The 15735-nt window shown below is 41.2% G+C and overlaps 2 protein-coding genes across 4 annotated transcripts in view; one reads left to right on the top strand and one right to left on the bottom strand.

Moving 5' to 3' along the window:
- Positions 1-13433, bottom strand: part of fgf13a (fibroblast growth factor 13a) — an 82157-nt gene extending 68724 nt beyond the window's left edge. The window contains exons 1-2 of one of the 3 annotated variants that reach the window (XM_063876761.1): positions 13179-13433; positions 11644-11806 (exon numbers count right to left, since the gene is read on the bottom strand). In XM_063876761.1, the coding sequence (XP_063732831.1) occupies positions 11644-11692 (49 nt within the window). In that variant the 5' untranslated portion in view covers positions 11693-11806; positions 13179-13433. Of the gene's footprint in view, positions 1-11643; positions 11807-12089; positions 12615-13178 lie in introns of those variants that run through there. The other 2 variants (XM_063876760.1, XM_063876763.1) reach the window with 2 other exon arrangements.
- Positions 1-15735, top strand: part of f9a (coagulation factor IXa) — a 112019-nt gene that overhangs the window by 85897 nt on the left and 10387 nt on the right. The window lies entirely within an intron of this gene.

Consider the following 15735-nt stretch of genomic DNA (forward strand, 5'->3'; position numbering starts at 1 on the left):
CAGAGCAAGTACACAGTGAAGGAAGTGAATTGACCAGTCAGAGAATAATGTGATGTGTTATTATTTTTCACTTTTCTGTGTCTCACAGCTAAGGAGCCTTTTTTTTTTTTAAAGGGTGTGATGACTGATTTTAGAGCAAGTGTGAGGACTGCCTCCACAGTGTTAACAACAAATTCTGGTTATCCTACAAAATATTTCCACTGGGTCCCAATACAGTTTTTCAGCTGACAAAATAGTCCACACAATACTTAAAATCAACCCATGTAACTTGTAAAAGCATGTAAAGAAGTAATGACATTCAATAGATTGGTAATATTTTTAGATGGCTTCTCAACTCAACGTTTGGTATCGGAAATGTCAAATGTCTAGCTATTTTTAAAAGGATGCATGTGTTTTCACTGGTGACATGAGCATGAAGTCATGTACTGTGATTACGTGGAAATAATGTGAGTGCATATGAGGGTCTACAGATGTTCCCATTACATATATTATTCATGCTCCAGTGTGAATGTGTGAAGGGCATGAAACCGGTTGTGGGTAAGATTACACCATGTTAATTTTAGACAGAAATGATGTATTTAAATCAATCGACAAATTGATTAAGGGATGAATTGTGTCTTCTGTTCCACACACAAACGCTTGGTATTAAACAGACGTACCGTATATAGATCCACACAAGCACAGTGCAACACACAGTGGACTATCACAATGCAAACACGAGAGAAAATCTGGGCGATGAACAAACACCAGATGCCTTCCATTGTCATACAGCGTACAGCCAAACACAAAAATAGCCATGCAAAATACTAACTCTGGCAGACCAAAGTCAAAACACATGAACACAGGGATAGGCCAAAAGACATTATACAACAAGCAAGAAAAAAAAACACGAGCGAGCTCAGACTCTACTTGTTGGGAACACGTCTTACAGCGAAGGTACTGCAGCATTTCCTCTGCTGTGGGTTTTAAAGGTTGCTGTGACATAAAGGTATTTGTGGCATAAGTAGTGAACAAAGATTAGGAAAATAGAGTTTAAGGAATGTTCCGTTGCCAATGGTAACAAATGATCACTTTAGAAATGAAACACAGGGACAAGGCATAATTGTCCGAAATCCGAAAATGTTGTTATGCTGTATCAAGCAGTTCTGAAGCTCATTTCTAAGGACAAACACAACTTGCTGTAGAGAAGAATATAATCAACCTGAAATTAGAATGAACTGCTACTGTAGTGGATATTAGACAAGGACCAACAGCCAGTCAGGGAATTTAAATGTTCCACTATAACCTTTAAGCAAAACTGCAGCATTTTGTTGTTATTGCGTATAACCTTTTCCTCGTCCCTACAGCACTGTCTATCTCCTTTATGGTAACCAGTTCTGCTGGTAAGGATTACTGTAAGATCACTGACTGCCATCTCTTTCTCTCACTCCTTCTCACACTCCCTCTCTCTGTCCCATTGCCTCTCTCGCCATCCCTTTCTCTTTCTCTGTCTCTCTCTCTCTCTCTCTCTCTCTCTCTCTGTCTCTCTCTCTCTCTCTCTTTCTCTTTCTCTCTCTCTCTCTCTCTCTCTCTCTCTCTCTCTGTCTGTCTCTGTCTCTGTCTCTGTCTCTGTCTCTCCCTCTCTCTCTCTCTCTCTCTCTCTCTCTCTCTCTCTCTCTCTCTCTCTCTCTCTCTCTCTCTGTACTGCAGTGTAGGCAGAGGCTTGTCTCCTCTAATTATTCTGAAAATGATGTGATCATTCACCACAGAGAATCTCTGATGACATCCGACAAAAAAAAAATGTTGGTCGGAAAGTGAACTGCAGTCCAGCTAAAGGTTGACTGATTGTGAAGTCAAGTTACGTTTTTGTTGAACCGCATCACAACTGTATCTAATTGTACTTCAGTTAGTAAAACTGTGAATCTATGAAGCTGGTCAAATAATAGACATAGTCAATGCTTTTGCCAGCATGTAAGTTGACCATTCTAGAGAGCTTAAAGGATTGCGGACTGATTTTCTGATTTTGAAGATGTCCTAGCCCTAAGAGGTGGGCCTACTTGAAATGAGAAAAATGTAGAAGACAGCCGCGGAAATAATTAAGAAACCACTTCAGCATTATCACTTTCTCTTGTTTTATTTGTTATAGGTACATCTTTTGAGTTCAATTATTTTTTTATTTGTGATTGTATTCTATAAACTCCTGGCAATTTTCTCTGTGTTGGAATTCAACACACACTGTAATGGCTGCCATACCAGTAGAGATAAAGATTTAAGAAAAAATTGGAGTGGTCTCTTAATTTTTTCCGCGGCTGTAGGTGTTTTTAAGACTAACAGAATTGCAACTGAAATACTCAGGGCTTTGTTCCATCAAACACCACATATTTATCAGGTACCATAAACACACCAACATGCTCTTGACTTTAAACCACAGGTAACTCTGTTATGTGCATATCACATGATCACAGTGCCCACAAACACACCTCCAACCCTTCCAGCATTACCAACCCAGACGACCATCCATTTACAGGTGCCTTCCCAACCTTTATTTTCTAATCAAATATGACGCTCCGTACGGACCCTCTCTCTCTCTCTGGGTTGATGAATATTTTGTTGTATGTACACATGTGACGGCATTCGCAGCACTGCATCCTCCAGTGCATCTAGAGCGCATGTTCTGAAGGCACCTTGGCATCCACCCCCATGACTGACGACTCCCATGCTTACTGGGGCTTTGTTGCCGTGGCAGCGTCTCATTATGTAAATGATGTCTCCCTGATGGGAAGGAGGCAGGCGCAGCCGTGATGTTCACTGCTCCAGACTGTGTAAAATTGGCTTCAGGGACCAGTAGAGGATCGCTGCTATATTTAGCACTCATCTTAACAATGTCTTAATTCCCTATTCTTTCTCCCATCCTCCAAACAGAAAGCCCCTCACATTTAACCCTTGCGTCATCAGTTTCACACACTAAAATGTGACCAAAATGAACCACACTCACATTTAAAGGACCACACCCACATTCTTTTGACATGTACTACTTCACATACCGTAATTTTAGCCATGTGCCATATTAACTGAATGTATTTCATCTTCTTCTCAATGTTGAATATTTATCTCTGAATGTATTAACCTTACTTCCATCCTCTGTCCTCATCAATGCTGAATGAATGAGCTTTCTCTGAGGAATGGGACTAATAGCTTTCAGCTCTTTATCATCTTTCATATACCAACTCAAGACTAGGTCATTCCAGACATTAAACCAGGTCCAAAGATCTGAATCTATACACTACGTATATACGACTTTAATGTAGGTGCAGCTATTTATGAATCTATGCAATATTCTAGCCGTCTTTCAGCTGTCATATGTCCATCTTCTTTATAGATCTCCACACCTATGCTTAGTTTGTGTTGACCCGTCCTACCCTTTAGTCAAGACACCTGGAAGCTCTTATTTCCTGTATCCTCAGCCTTTGACCCTAGAGACTCTGTGTCCGTACCTTCATTCTAATGAAAAGGCTATTTTGAGTGAGTGACCCAGAGATCAATATGGCCAATAGTATTAACCTCCAGAGTGCACGCAGCTTGGAGAAGGTAGGGGTGTGTCAAGACCTTAATTAATGAGCCACGACTGAAATTGCTTACTCTACCTCAGTCTTCCGACTCCTGCCATACAGTATGTCACATTCTCATACACTCAAATCACCAGCAGGTAACACAGCAATATGTATGCAATATATGCAACTTTTTGGGCTTGAGCTACAGCATCTTGTATTTTTATAATTATTGGAGATTCCTGGAAATTTGGCATGTTGGTGAAATAGACTTTTGGCCACAACAAAGGTTGAAAAAAGGATTGTGGCATTTTTTAAATATTACATCACTAGAAAAAAAATATGTTTAGTCAACATTTCCATTCACAAAGAATATACAGACATTTAAATGCAGTTTTAAGCCGACAGCCTAGTGACATGGTGCAATGGCATTATGTCTACAAAATAAATGCAGAACAATAATATCTTTAAACCAGAGGTTGCTCTGCTCACTCCGGACTGTCAATGTGGCATCATTAACTGTAAATGCTTGCTGAGCGTTGAGGAAGAGTTTCCAGGGTTTCTAAGAAGCACAGTTGGCATCCCTAAATTACACAAACAGCAAATCAGGATTCATTAAGGTATTGATAGCCCTTTGAAAACCTTTTTCAGGACTTCCTCTTTGCTTTCCAAACTGATGTTTCTTTGCAGCGAGACCTGCCGAGGTGAGACTGATGCAAGCTGATGTTAGGCCTTGTTAGTAACCTGTTTGTGAAATGTGTTGCAGGATTTAGGAAGAGCAAGAAATGGGCAATCCTGTTAACTATTCTCTGCATGTGTGTAGGGGAGATGGTAGTTTACTTTACTAATCACCTCCCAGTTTCTACTGAGACACAGACGTTGCTCAATGTTAAGAACCTGCCAATCACTGATCTGTATGCTACTCAAACCAGAAGCAATCATTTGCCCTCATACTACAGAGGCCTTCTGTCCATTTAGACGCTGTCTCTCAGCCCGGCTCTGTTCCAGCCTGTGGCTCCTGTTGATTACCATTGGTCCAGCCTTATCGCCTCCCTTTCTTTCCTCACTTTAATCCCCTTTATAATTTTCACCCACTTTAATTAGTCCATGTCCAGAGCAACTACTAATCCTGAGGTTGATTTTAAAATATAGAATCCAGCAGGCCCTAAAACCTTTGTACACTACATGATTCAGAGACCTTGACTTTGACTATTTCATCAGTGCCGGTCTGAACAGAAAACCCTCTTTTCAATCTTTACCTCCACACTTTGGTGCTTCAGTCTCACCAGGCTATGTGCAGTTTGTTTTTGATGACGAAAATAAGTGATGGCCACAACGGTGGAAATTATATTGCTGCTCTTACGCCTTTGTGTCCTTTAAAATCTACCACAGCTATTAAGTTTGGTTTTACTTCAATGTTTTTTATATGTTAAGCAAACCATATTATTCTAGTCTGAATCAAACATGTTGACATTCTCTCAAGCACTTTTAGTTGTGCCTTATTCTGTTTGGAGATAAACAAAGACGACTTCTGTGGTATTCAGCTCCATCAGAAATGCATGTGGCAAATACTGTGCATAATGTGAAAGTGAGCTCAGGGTGGTATGAATTCCTACAGATAGGTGAGTCAGTGCTGTCGCATGCTCAGTTGAACAGATGAAATCTTCTCTTTATCTCTAATGGGCTAAACGCATTTGACATGTGGTGGGCCCATTAGCACTCAGATTTGGATTATCTCACGCCTTGCAAAGGTATAGGGACGAATTGATTCACTTAGCCATTTGTCATCTCCTCCATGTGATGAGTGTGAGAAAGGAAACTAGAAAAAGGTCCAGTGTGCTTTTCTCTCAGCAGCACGGAAAGATGACCAGAATTAGATACACGTAAGGGCTATTTTCTTTAGATGCCATCTTTGTCCAATTAAGAAGTTAATTCATTGGAAAAACGGTCGTCAAGATTGCTGACCTCAGTTTGGCTTTTAGGTATTAACATAAACAGGAAAGGGTTAGTAGGTCCCATATACTGTAGCTGATGCTAGTGTAAATCCTTCCTGACATAGTTTTGAATATGCCGTGAAAAAAGCATTCATCCCACTCTGAGATATTTCAGTGCTCTGGCCCTGTGGTACCGGGGCAGGTTGACACACAACCACAATGACGAGGGAAAGGATTATCTTTGGATGGGATTAACTACTGCTGCAGAGAGTGCATTTCTGAAACTAAAATTGTAGTAATCTAAAATCCACAGGTAGAACGCTAATGCCACACCTTTTTGCTGAGCTGCACCATTATTTAGATGACAAAATTTAAGTGTAGATAAGTAATTATTATCATGAGCCAAATGGGCCAAAAGTACTCTGAACCGGCCCTATTGAGAAAAGGCAATGTGTTATGTTCCAACTCAGTTTGGCTGCAATAAAATTCCCTTCATCACAAAACACATAAGAGTATATCCCCAAAATGTATTTTTAAAAGAGAACATGTTGCATGTTAATGCAGTCGCTTTACCGCAACCTTGTGACGAAAAGAGAGCTGAGCCAGAAGGCAAAGCTCTCTGTCTACCGGGTCATCTTCGTTCCTACCCTCACCTATGGTCATGAAGGATGGGTCATGACCGAAAGAACGAGATCGCGGATACAAGCGGCCGAAATGGGATTTCTCCGCAGGGTGGCTGGCATCTCCCTTAGGGATAAGGTGAGAAGTTCAGTCATCCGGGAGGGACTCGGAGTAGAACCGCTGCTCCTTCGCGTTGAAAGGAGCCAGTTGAGGTGGTTCGGGCACCTAGTGAGGATGCCACCTGGGCGCCTCCCTAGGGAGGTGTTCCAGGCACATCCAGCTGGGAAGAGACCGAGGGGTAGACTTAGGACCAGGTGGAGGGATTACATCTCTTCGCTGGCCTGGGAGCGCCTTAGAATCCCCCAGTCAGAGCTGGTTGATGTGGCCAGGGAAAGGAAAGTTTGGGGCTCTCTGCTGGAGCTGTTTACCTCCGCGACCCAGACGGAAAAGCGGGAGAAGATGGATGGATGGATGGATGGATGGATGGATGGATGGATGTTGCATGGAATACTTTCAAAGATTGTGTTTTTGTGCTTCAATGTTTGGTGTCACAAGTACACATTTAAAGACATTTTTAGGCTGGTTGTGAGAATACACAAACACAAAACCACGTCTGCTGCTGTGTCTGTGTATTCTCATGTGTGCAAAAGAGCAGTGAGATTGAGCGGAGAGACAGATGTTTTAACATTCATGGCCATTTTGTAAACAAGGATTAAAACCCTTCAGTTCCTCTGAGTGAAAATATTTAGAGAGGAAGCCAGATGACATGAGCAACTTAACGTCTACCAAAAGGAGTATTAACACCACAAGAAATTATGAGAATAAAAAAAGACTAATGTGACTACACTGAGGAGGGGAAAACGCTATGCAGGGAATCAGTGACATGTTTTTACTGGTTCTGTGGCAGGGCAAATTAAAACAGAGGCTGACATGTGATGTCCCAGTAGGCATCGAGGGGACGGATCATAAAGCCACTCACCTCAGGAGACATGCTGCTCTGTGGATTACAAGCAGCAAGCTGACTAATGCAGCAGAACAGTCAGGTATTTAGAGATTTTAAGGGCAGAACATTGGCAGTGATGACGTAAAACAGAACGTGATTCCATGTCAAAGTCATAGAAATTAATAGGATAAAAGATGTGCTCTGCGTGCATGTGAGTAGATATCTTTCTCTGCTTGATCTAAAACTGGACAATAAACTCCTGTGATGAGGTTGGCACACTCAAAAAGCATTGTACCAAAGCCAAGAGAATAAAACCGAACCAGAAGCCAATGCACCAGTCACAGGGCGCCCGTGTCACTCAGGAAACTAAACTGACAGAGGAGTTTTAGAGAAGGACTTTGAACATTCCCAAACAGCGATCAGTGTGAAAGTCAGCGATTGAGAGTGGCAGATCTCTGATGTGATGCGAATCAGGTTCCTCCAGGCAGTGTGGCCGGATCTGCGTCACTACCAGGAAAGCTTCTGACAGGCAACAACTCCACTATCCTGACACCACATATACTTTAGAACAACATGTCCTCACAAACCCCACTGTTTCCATGCAACAACATGCTTGTGTAAGTAGATTATGTGGTTGGAATTGTACACGTTGCTTTCAGATGACTACCTGATGATAACTTTAACTTAAAAAATGAATTGAATCCTTCTCCATAATGAATTGGTATTTTTTACTTAGTCAAGTCTACAAGTAAACTTTCATTTGTGCATCGGGAAATCATTATATACTTTGAGATGATGGTCGTTGTTAGAAGTGGCAGTCCAAAAAGGTTCACTGTTTGGATTGTATAGTCACTGAACAGGATTTAAATTCAAAAAGCCTGAACTGAACGTTGTCATAGTATCTTCAGAGAGAGCATTTTCTTTTGCTGACCTTGTCAAAAGGCAGGACATCCTGTGAGCTTGCTGGGTTTAAGTCATTTTCCAAACCCTGGGATTAAAATTGGAGGACCCCCCTCTTAGTTGATCTCCTGCACTTAGTTGAGCACACACAAACACATGTGAGTGCACCAGACACTACAGTGTGTGTCGCTGTGACCTGTCAATCTATACACACTGTATGACTGCTTGTCACAGCTAAAACATAGAGTAGCTATGCAATAACAAGCAAACTACTTGTACGTTTCAACTACTGCAGAATAATTCAAACATTAAGACAGAGGTGAAGACTCAAGGGATCGGTACATATAAAATGATGTCACAATAAAACTGCCAAATCCTCTCTTGATCACATGCTATTGAAAGAGCTTCTCTGAGATCCAAGATTTTGATCACAAAATGTTATCACCATTGTAGAAGGCGCGTGGTTTTCCTGATGATGTTGTAGGAGGTGTCAGTGTTATGGAGGACTCGGCTGCCTGCATTGTGATTAACGAAGTAGCTCTGAACTCCTCTCTGGGCATCTATTGATTAAATTCTGTGGCGGGCCCCATGCTGAATTAATCTGCCTGCAAATATGCAAGACTTATGCCTTCTGCTCGGCTGGGATTTGCAATTTGAGGCGGACATGAATCCAGTGGCTGACACTCACACCCAAGAGTGGAGTAGTCCATCAATGCACTGCACTGTGATGAAGTGTGAGCAGAGTGACAGGAGTGCAGTCAAGTTCTTTGCCCACATGAACGTGGCATTTATGAACTATCTGCAAGAAATGCATTCATGCAACGTGATCATAGAGCTTTACAAGTTGGCGTTCTGAAAACAGATCATGAACATTTCAGGGTGGCTATAAGGCTATGAGGTTGGATTGTATTAATGTCATATGGCCAGACAGTTAGCATTGAAATGTCTGCATAATCGATGCATCTCCTCCAAAGAGTTGGTCTTTCATGCTCTGGAGAGTTGTAAAGCTGTGAGAATGTGTACGTCATGATTCATCACTCTGTCTGCACAGCTTAGCTTCACATGGACAGGGGGAAACTAACACAACGTGATTCCCCGGTGGTGATACTGGAGCTCTGCTATACACCACCTTCCCTCTACCCCACCAAGTCTCTGCATACTTTCTGTTTTCACATGTGCTGCTTCACCACAAACTATGGCCTTTACTGTATGACTGGGCTGTCAGTTTGAGGTTATAACTGGAAAAACCATAATTATATTTACTCAATACAATTTATAATGGAAGATATTTCTTACCAACCATCCAAACTCCTAATCCTAACAAGCAAGACATATTTTGCGCAAATAACCTTTTGGGGCTCCTAAAACATGTCATTCAATTTCCTAGATCTGTTGTTATGTCTTAATGTAATAATGATAACATACAATAATGTATAGTTGAGCAGCATGGCAAATTAGGAGAGATAGATGAGACACACTGGATCGGGACCCCAAAAAGAAGAGGGCAGATGAGCGGAAATGCGGGGTTTCTCTTTAGTTCTGGATAAGCAGGGCAGGCAGAAGCTTCTGTCGGCCAACAGCTTGGAGAAAAAAAGCTGCAGAGATGGCAGGTGGTTCCGGCTTTAATGGACTGTTTCCTTAAAATAATTTGTGGGACAGGTGGTTGCCAGCATTGGCAGGGTCACTACTGATCCCCCCACCCTTGCAATTCCCCGCTCTCATGCCATTGGAGTCTCTGATTGAGTACAGCTGGCACCAAGTGACCCTCTCGCTGATGCAGATAATGAACTGCAGTTTAGTTTTTTTTAGAAGGCATCGAAGCCACCCCAGCTTTTGGCTTTCTGTTGCCTATCTATAAAACTAGAGCATGCTTTGCTGAGCATTCTTGGTAAAGGTGATGGATGTTTTGTTTTTGTTTTTTTCCCTCGTCAAGAGTAGAAATGGTGCTGCCCTAGGGCTTATATGACTCAGTCTTTCACACATGCCATTGATTTCCAGTGGGAGATGAGAGGCAAAGTTGATGTCGAGGCTAATCTTGAAATCAATTCTTTTGAGCATATTTGGCCCACTGGGTTGTCCGCACAACATGCTTTTATAGCTTTACAAGTCTGTTTTGTATACATTTGTTTGCACACGGTACAAAAAACATGCTTTATACAGTAAATAAAAGGGATGCTCCGTACCAGATAAAGCTACTCGCTCTGCAAGTCATTCTAATAAAGTTTTTTTTAAAGTGATCGGGATGGATGAGCCTAAAAAGTGTCACATTTAACATTAAAAGGTCTGAAGGAGGGAAACGTACAGTATACATGCATCAGTACATGCATCATTGACGCAAAGTAGATTAACATCACTACGGTTGTTGTTTTTTGTGATATACAGTATGTATAATTTTCTAATTTAGGTTGTTGATTGATAATAAATATTCCTACTGACTGAGTGCAGTATTTTAGTTTATAAAAATGTGTATCAAATGAGCTTTCAAGCTTGTTGTAATTATTGAAAATAATAACCGACTTGGGTTGTAGTTAGTTTCTGCATACAGGCTATATTTAGAGTAGGTTACTATCATGCAACCATTATTTGTTTACCATTTATAGTAACAACAGGCCTACGTCATCATGTGTAGTAGTGCTGCCAAAATAAGCCAATTAGGTTTATTGATTTGTTGTGAGCACCTTAAACTGAGCCAGGACCTGACAACAAGGGGATCCAATTAAACTGCTATACTGTAAATAAATAGGAAGGCTGCAATGGGCAAACTGCCAAGATGTAGTGTGAGTGATGATATCGCATACAGGAACACTTCGTTTATAATTGAACACAGACATATCGTTATAGAAAATTATTTTTTAAAAACAGGCTAAAAAGACAGTCTGTGATTGTTGCAAATAGATTTACTGATGCAATAAAACTACGTCATTGTTTACAACCATTCAATTTTTCATTTTTGTAATGTATTAATAGAGAACCGAGCAGCAAGACAAAGGAGCAGTGATCTGTGTGTCGGTGCGTAAAGTGTCGCGCACACCCCGGTGTAGATGGAGTGGTTACAGTGATTATTCCCCGCCAGGTTTCTCTGGCAACCCGGTCTCCGCTCCGTGTCCATGGCAATGGCGAAGCAGTTTACTTCGTTTTTTTCTGAGAGGGGAAGGAGCTGATATTTAACGTCATGGGTCATAAACTCAGGCTACGGGATCAAAAAAGGCTCCGCGCGTCATGATTGTACAGATGTGACGAGAATGTGAGAGTCAGTATGCGGATAAAGGTGCGAGCGAGCAACACAAAGGGACATCTCAACAGGATGCCAGTCACACAATGAGACATCACTGTCATCATATCAGCGTTATAATGTTTACTCGTAATATAAACGTCATTATAATCCCAATATGTGACCCTGTGTAGACTACCCGTCTGCAACATATTGGATCTTCGCTCAGTTTAATTGCCTCTGTTGACGAAGATCACCAAGTCAATGCAAAGAAAGCATGTGATCTCAAAGCAACACACCGTGCAGCGTGTAGGCCTACGGTAGCGACAGCTCAAACAGCAACATCCACATGCACCGTGCTGTGGATGGCAGGTTCATCATCCTGTGGCTGTTATTGTTTTCAGTCTAACCTCACAGGGTGATTGGAGCACCGTTTGGTGCACAGTCGCGTTAAAACCTGTGATTAAGGGGCAAAGCAGTCAGGGCAAGGCAAGGCTCACGTCTTACCCTTGGAGGCATCCTTGTCTTCTTTAGGCTTCGCCACTTTTCCGCTCATAGATCCCAGTTTGGATGTATAATTCCCGATTTAGACAAGAATCGAAATCCCTTTAATTGCTGACTGTCCTCAATGAAATCCTCACCACAGGTTCCAGGTGCTGAGATAAGGGTTCTGTGGAGAGGGAAACATTCATCAGAAATGTTCCTGTCATAACACAAGTACATCAGCGTTTTGGTGTTAAAGCAGGGTCATATCACGAGACAATGAACCGTGGGAGCTACTCAAGAATCAGTGGGTTATTGAATAGGCATGGTAATTGGATATCAGTCGAAACTATTGATGATTTATAAACACACAACCGACAAAGAGCCCATATGGTTTTAATCAACACCAAGGACCAGCCTGCCGTGCGTATCTTTCAGCAGCAGTGTATTACAACCACGCGTAAACCCACCTTATCTCCTCCACGTTTTCTGCTACATCAATGCACATTGATGAAAGGAAATGCTCCCACCGCGAATCCCGTTATGTTGCATACAAAAATCACGACCTGTTCTACTGGGACAAAGGAGAGGCGTAAAAAGCTGAGAAATTAATCGCAGGTTGTCGTTCTTCCACAGGTATTTCAATCAACGTTAAAAAGGAAAAAAAATAGAGGTCGAAACACTGACGAGCAACCCCTGGGGGTTAAATATTATCCAGTGTAGCTGGAGCGACCAGGTTCTGTTATCTGAGGCTTTTCCTACTGACGAGCTGTGCTCCTCTGAACGCTCGGCAGCCAGGATCAACAGGATACACAACGTGAGAGCTCCCCACGTTATAGCGCCAATTCACTCCGTGGACATTTGTTTTTCTTTTACTTCAGTAGCACCGCTGAGACGAAAACGACCCCCATTCGTAATTGCTGTCAGTGTGTTCGCGGTGCTGTCGAAGCGGTGAAGAATTAAAGCAGGAGTCTGCGCTGCATGTTGCTCACCATCTCGCTGTTGCTCTCAATCAGTTGCGTTTGCAGAGCTATGCGTCATCCCATTCACATACAGCTTGCGCATTTACCTCTCATATGATCGGTGGTGTTTTCTTAGACAACCCAACATCTGTCTTTTGAAGCGAATGACAGGAGGATAGAAGTATAGAATAGAAAACAGAAGCTAATTATTTATTTTGGAAAAACAAGATAAGCCTACACATGGATGTATTAGACTGTAAAAACAGGGAAACTATGAAGAGCGGTTCAAATAGGTGTGAAATGAAAAGCACAGACTCCTTCTGCAAACAGTTGTGTTGATTTGTTGGGCTGGTTGGTTCACCCAACTGACAAAACACATTCATCCCTTCTGGTATTTTGCCATGTAAAATGTGTGGGTTTTATTTGTACAGGTTTTACAATATCTGTCCCCAAAGCTTAGTGTTAATGACAATTCATATAAGAAATGTGAAAGTAAACAGAAATATGTTTTTCTTTTCCAAAAACAATGTGATGTTTGCTATTAATTATAATAAACTCCACAGTGAACTGTTTACACAAGAAATGGTCTTTCCTTACCTCTAAAAACCTGTCAAGACAAAGCCTAACAGCTGCTCCTCATCCTTCACTTTTACTCGCATCAAGCCGTCCTGATCAAAATTGTGAGAAATCAGTATTCCAAATGGTTTTCAGGCCTCCTTATTCACTTTTAAGCTTATTATGATATAACAATTCAAGTTATTTTTATATCAGCTGTCATTAAGAAGTCCCAGTCCAATCCCAGTCTCATTTTTGCCAGCTTTATGTCTCATGTCTGGGAACAGGTCTGTTAGCACTCAGTGGCTGAAGAGAAAAAAGACCTGCAGGTTGAGGGTTACAAGATCTATATAGTTGCTATTTTTAGAAGAAATAGGACTCCTTTTAAACTTTCTTGGCATGCTCAAATCTTCCAGAGAGATCTAAGGCACACTGGGGCCTGTTTTTCAATGATCTGCTTTGCCTCAAATGGTCACATTACAAATTTAAATTGAACAACCTTCAAGTACATTTAGAAGTTCACAATATGGTGTGTGGAATAAGAGTTTTCACACACACATCTTACTGATTTGTGTTATCTTGATAGACTTCAATCTTTTGTACACCTAAACCTGTTCTTTTTATTAATGGCTATTGACTTAACTATTCCTGATATATTTTCTACTAGTCCCGGTGTTTATTGCCATAATTCATTTAGGGAGACAGCTGAATCATTGTCAATGTGCCTCTTTATTGTTATAAAATCATAATTTAAAGCCCATCAAAACGCTCAGCAACTGATTCAGTCCCCCCTAGTCAGAGTGCTTGGTTCATTTAGCTCTTTATTAAATGTATTGATGTATTACTTTCTTAAATCAAGAGCTTTGACTCATCATTTACAGTCACTGGCAGTGAGCAGGTGCTTGGTTATTATTTATGTTAGCAGCAGCTATCTTAGCACAAGACCAGAATCAAGAAGACTTTAAATCGATAGGATCTGAGCCCGAGTAGCTGAGGGGTCAAGGAGGTAACACTGGAAGAAAGGTGAGGGGGGGGACAATGAGAGGATGTCTTCATTAAGCAAATCAAAAACTAGCATAATCACACAGACACACAATGGCTATGCCTGGATGACATCCGCCTAGATCCAATTTCATCTTCTTCTTAGATGCATTGTATTTTTCTTACATTTGGACTGTATGATGTTAATCTTTCACACTTTTCACATTATAACACCTATTGCAGGTCTGACCGTCCTTGAGAGGGATCCCTCCACTGTTGTTCTCTCAAGGTTGTGTTTGTTCCCCCATTAACTGTGGGATTTCTTTGGGAGTTTTGTGTGATGTGAAGGTCAAAGCACATAGGGTGTTGTATTCTGTACAAACTCTGGAGCCCCCCGAGATAAATGTAAGATGGGTGATATTGGGCTATATAAAAAAACGTATAATCATAAACACATCAATTACATAAATAATGTGCCTCATTTCAAGGATATGCGTAGTAATTTATAACAAAAAGCCTTATTTTCATCATTATATGTATAACTTGTTGAGTGGTCTCAACCAGGACACTTTTAGTGAATCTTGAATATCTTATCCTAAATTTGGCAATTATCAAAACTAACATAACCCAAATAAATAGTGGTGCTTTACCTAAACCTTTTCACGGTATACAATGAAGAATAGGACGTTCTTGAAGGATGCATTGTAATATTAATAGTCGTGAAATATGTGTAATATGTACATTTACGTGTAAAAACTGTGGAACTGGCAAAATACCAACTGATTAAAGTTGCTGGAGTTCTTAAGTAGCAGTAAGGAAGGGTAGGCTATGCAGTCAAGATACATACTGTACTTTATGCTTGTAAATTAAAATTGAGACTGATATAAGACACATGAATCTTACCTCACCTAAACAGTATTAGTTTTGACGTAGAGCAACATGCATGTATGTTAGGAATGAGTGGGTTAGAAAGACTGTGAATGTCATTGGCTTATGTTCCCACTGTGTCCATGGCCTGTGGCCCCCTCTGACCTTTGCAGCATGGCATCGCTGTTCAGAACCACATTCAGCCCAGGCCTGTCCAGAGCAAAGCCCTGCAGCACAAACAAACTCCTGACTCACACTCTGTCACCTCTGATGTCACATCACAGGCTGTGTGACCACCGACGTCACAGAAAAACCCTGAATCATTTTTTTTGTTTGCTGATTGCAGGATTTCTGCTAGAATGCTTCATCACCTTATAAAGCATGTATTCAAATGTTCCTAGGCATGTAACTGTAAGTAATGTTTTGTGTGGTGCCTACCCACTCTGGGTTACATAATCATGTCAAATCAACAAATATTCTACAAGGTTCTTAAAGATCTACTGCACACGCCTTTTAAAACAGGACGATGTGTATTGACTTGCATGAAATTGTATTCTGAAAGGTACACTTCCGTTGTTTTTGTCCACTCAAAGCACATGAATCTGCCGATGTCCTCTGATTGCACTGTTGATGTATTGAAAATCTTTAAATAGTTTTGTCAACAAAGATATTTAACTTGTGTATTAGCCAGGAATCATTTCCATGTAGAGAAAGATCATACTGTGTGTTATTTGTCACTTCTGTTAGCAGT

This window comes from Eleginops maclovinus, chromosome 23 (assembly GCF_036324505.1).
Source record: "Eleginops maclovinus isolate JMC-PN-2008 ecotype Puerto Natales chromosome 23, JC_Emac_rtc_rv5, whole genome shotgun sequence".
NCBI lineage: Eukaryota > Metazoa > Chordata > Actinopteri > Perciformes > Eleginopidae > Eleginops > Eleginops maclovinus.